Consider the following 4,328-nt stretch of genomic DNA (forward strand, 5'->3'; position numbering starts at 1 on the left):
TACCTGTTCACATGGCAACATTTCGACTTGACGAGTCGGTACGGGTTGTGTGTTTGTTTTACCCCTGTTGTCTTTTCTTTTTTTGTGTTTGTTTGTGTGTGCAAAAGATTTGAAATGAATAGAGGGATATTGTCTCAAACGGTGATGAATCCGCCGCTCTGTGTGGCTGCAGTCCGAGGTGAGATTTCAGTGCCTATTTAGCGTTTAACTGGGTATCAAATCTGATCGCTCTCCCTCTAAGGCCCCCTGTGTAGTCGTGATGTAGTTCTTATCAAAGCCCTCCTGTCTTGTTGTGACAGCTCTGATATTGTTTATTGAGGTGGATGTCAGGTTTAATTAGCAATCGATATGGAAAGCGTTTTCAGACCACGTCTCTGACGTCAGCGCCGATTAACGCTTCTCATTGGTCTCAAATTCCCAGAGCCTAAGCTAATTATCGGAAGCTTCGTGTTGATAAAGAACAGCTCATCCTGCTCTCCACATCATGTCCCCTCCTCGCTGGCCGCTCTCGCTGCATGTTTTTTAAATTCACATCACCAACCACCAGACGTCGTTTCCTTTTGCCTGGGAGATGATGGACAGCAGGATACTGGATCCACCTCATGCCCAGTTCGGAGGCTCGCTCGGTGGGATGGTGAGCTTTCCGTACCATCTAAGCCACCATCATGTGTACGAATTAGCCGGTCATCAACTTCAATCTACGGCCGCGGTTCCTTTCTCAATAGACGGATTACTAAACGGCTCCTGCACGGCTTCCGTGGTGAATTCTAACCATCTCTTGTCGTCTGGCTGCGGTATGAATGGAGATAGCCAACAGTACAAACTGACAGGTAAGCAAACACACTTGTCCTAAACTGGCATAAAGGTCTTGGACTGAAGAAGAAAAAAACAACATGTTTTTGTCATGTTGTTGCCTAAAACAAAGATATATATATATTTTTTTTATTTTTTTTATTTTTCCCCCACATAAAGCTTTGAGGAGTAGCCCGGGGAAACAAAAGAATAAGGATTCTCTCATATGTGTTCAAGCTTGTTTACTGGAATTAAGGCAGGGTGACTTTTATAAGGAAGAGAGGCTAATATTCTACACAATAATGGACAGCACGTTGGCTGCTTCCATCTCTTCGTATTTTTGTTTTGTTTTGTTATTGTTACTTTAGCAAGAAAACAAAACTGATGGCTTTCGTTTTCTCTTTATCCTTTCATACACATTAACAGTAAACGCTCATGCAGACAAATAAACACTACGAAGAATTTCAGTGGGCCCACTGTTTTGGTGGACAGAACTGTGCAAGTTACAAGCGATGCTAATTTATTGTTTCCTCACATAGATTCGGGGGATCCAGAGAAGGATAGCCCGAGTTGTAAAAGAAGACGAACTCGTACCAATTTCACTGGCTGGCAGCTGGAAGAATTAGAGAAGGCTTTTAATGAAAGTCACTATCCAGATGTGTTCATGAGGGAAGCACTTGCTCTCAGATTGGATTTGATAGAATCGAGAGTGCAGGTAAATAGACAAACAATAGTTTTCACGTGTTGTGGTGTGACGTTATGAACAGACGAATCAAAAATTATTTTGGTGTAAACACAACATGCTTTTATGAATAACCGTGTCTTATTGTTTTTTCCCCTTGTTCTTTGTTCTGTTATTTTTTTCTCATAATGTTATTTGTATAAAACATGTGCTCATTTGAAAAAATAAACGTAATTAAGGTTTAAGAAGCTTTATTTATCATTTAAATTATAAATAAGACAAGTATTTTTACCTTACATTTTTTAGACGTCTTTTTTGTAGTTTTGTACTGTATTTTGTACTATACAGGAGGCCCCACTGTTAGCGAAAAAAAATATTAAGAGATCACTCTGCACAAAAATAGAATAATAGCATAAATAGAATACATGTTTACAAATATTTTTGATTCTCTTTTAAATAGGCTACAGTCGGGTGAAATCGAGGGAAAATATACATGATATAGCCTACATAATTGTGCACGATCCTTATTAAATATTAGCCTATTAAATAATTACATTTAATCGGTGCATTACTCTGTTCGAGAGAGCACATTTCGATATGCAAAATAGCTTGTCTGTCAGGCGTGAGTTCATTATCATTATGGTATTTTTTTATCTGAGAAAAAACAAATAGAATCAAACATTTGGTCTGTAAATCAAAACTCATTGCCTTAAATTGTATGGAGCGTAATGTAATTCATCTGTTTTAGGATGCGGCCTACTTCTACAGCATGCAGCATTCAAGATGATAGCTATATTTGAACCATAACATTATTCTAAAATGTGTTGTCTGGATATTTGCGTTTGATTTTAATAATATTATAACAATACTACATTTATAAAACATATTTAGTCAATTTACAACATTTTATAAAATACTGGCAACTCAAAATGTGTTTTTAATATTTGTATTCATTTTCAAAAACAACAAAAAAGAAAATACATTTTCTATTATACAATACAGTAAATATAATATACTGTATTGTATATTATAAATATACTAATATAATGTGTAGGCCTATGTATACATCATAATCTGTATACATGAATATATAGCTATATGCTAACGTAAATATAATTTGCATATAGGCTATGTTTAAAAGAAGCCCTAGGCCTATATTTTTTATATGTAGCATATATATTTCTGCAGACTTGGCATTATTTTAATGATATGAAAATTAATGTTTTTTTTTCGTGTTTAGGTATGGTTTCAAAACCGAAGAGCGAAATGGAGAAAAAAGGAAAACACGAAGAAGGGGCCGGGGCGACCTGCACACAACTCCCATCCGACGACCTGCAGTGGCGAGCCAATGGACCCCGAGGAGATTGCGCGCAGAGAGCTAGAGAGGATGGAGAAAAAGAAAAGGAAACAAGAAAGACGGCTTTTAAAATCCCAGAACAAACTCCTTGCCGGGGACTTGTTTCACACCCCAGGATCTGACAGTGACAGTGGCTTGTCACAAGTAACGGACAATGAACAAAGCCTCCATTGCGACATGGGCCGAAACCAAACGCAACCAAGCTGTGACCAAACACCACAGAAACTCCAGAACCAAAGAACCGCAGACCAAGACGCGAGCGGATCCGAGCTGGACTCATCCGACAGCGGTCAGCAGTCAAACCTGTGCGCTAACAGTAGGTCTTCCACTCTTCAAAAACTCAATCCCTTCAGTGTGGAAAGCCTTCTGTCGGACTCCAGGCCGAGGCGCAAGCCGCATATGGACTTCCCAGTACCGGCTCCACGGCCTTTGATAGGGAAAGGACATTTTTTACTGTACCCTATTACACAACCTCTCGGTTTCATTGTTCCACAGACTGCTTTGAAGAGCACAGCACCAGGCCCTGATTCTGAATATGGCCAGAAAGGGCCAGCTGCTGACAGTACCTTTGCTGGAAACCTAGGACACAGGAACGCCAAGGAGAACAACAGTGTAAACAACAACAGCGGCGCGCCAGCAATCAAAGGCCAGGTCAGTCAGTCGGGCAACATAACGTGTTCACCGCAGAGCAGTTCACCACAGACTACCATTAATGGTCACTCGGCGGGCAGCTGTAACGAAAGATGCCCACAAGATATAGAATTAGACACCGTCGATCCAAAGTCTCCACAGTCGGAGAAAAAGGAACAGTCGTTACCTGACTATCCACCACAAAATTCAGAATCAGCGACAAGCAACAAGGACACCGACAAAGACTCAGTTGACGTTGATATGGAATAAATGACATCGTAGTAGAAACTGAGGAGCGTGTCGATATTGCACGACCGCAGATTAAGCGAAGAGGGAAAAAAGTCGACATATCGAAACGTATCGTTTTCATTGACATATTTATATTCTGATTAGGGGAAATATCTGTGTGAATAATTTGTGTAGGCTATGTGTGTGGTGGGCTATCAAATGTTTATTGAACATAGCAGCAGCTCCCTGTATAAGAAACTGTAAAAAAAATCAAAACAAGACAAAACCTCAAACGTTGTACAAAGTATTAAGATATTTATATATGTAAGTTTTTTTTCATAAATAAATCGATTGTATACAACAAACTTAAACGTGCATGGCCCTAAATGGAGCTTATGTTGTGGGCTATATAGCTCCTTCTCCCAAAACCCTGTGTTGTATTTTGTGTATTGCTTTAACAAATTTATTCATCTATAAGCTACACTGAAATGAGGTTACGAGCCGGAGGCGAAAAGACCCGTTCGACTCCTGCAGAGTTTTGATATGAAAGTAATTATTTTCCCGGTGGCTACTGCAGGGATTCAGTTTATTTTAGCCCAAAGGGTTATAATACATTACCGATTTCTAGTGATATGAAAT

The 4,328-nt window shown here is 39.5% G+C and overlaps 1 protein-coding gene across 1 annotated transcript; it reads left to right on the forward strand.

The window, feature by feature from the left end:
* Nucleotides 1–324: 324 nt before the first annotated feature.
* LOC107581780 (homeobox protein unc-4 homolog) lies at nucleotides 325–3,970 on the forward strand. The gene is made up of 3 exons (XM_016267428.1): nucleotides 325–830; nucleotides 1,332–1,507; nucleotides 2,715–3,970. The coding sequence occupies exons 1-3, from the start codon at nucleotides 572–574 to the stop codon at nucleotides 3,729–3,731; spliced, it is 1,452 nt and encodes a 483-aa protein (XP_016122914.1). The 5' UTR covers nucleotides 325–571; the 3' UTR covers nucleotides 3,732–3,970.
* Nucleotides 3,971–4,328: the final 358 nt, after the last annotated feature.

The sequence above is a fragment of the Sinocyclocheilus grahami genome, unplaced genomic scaffold, assembly GCF_001515645.1.
Source record: "Sinocyclocheilus grahami isolate Dianchi unplaced genomic scaffold, SAMN03320097.WGS_v1.1 scaffold37.1, whole genome shotgun sequence".
NCBI classification, from domain to species: domain Eukaryota; kingdom Metazoa; phylum Chordata; class Actinopteri; order Cypriniformes; family Cyprinidae; genus Sinocyclocheilus; species Sinocyclocheilus grahami.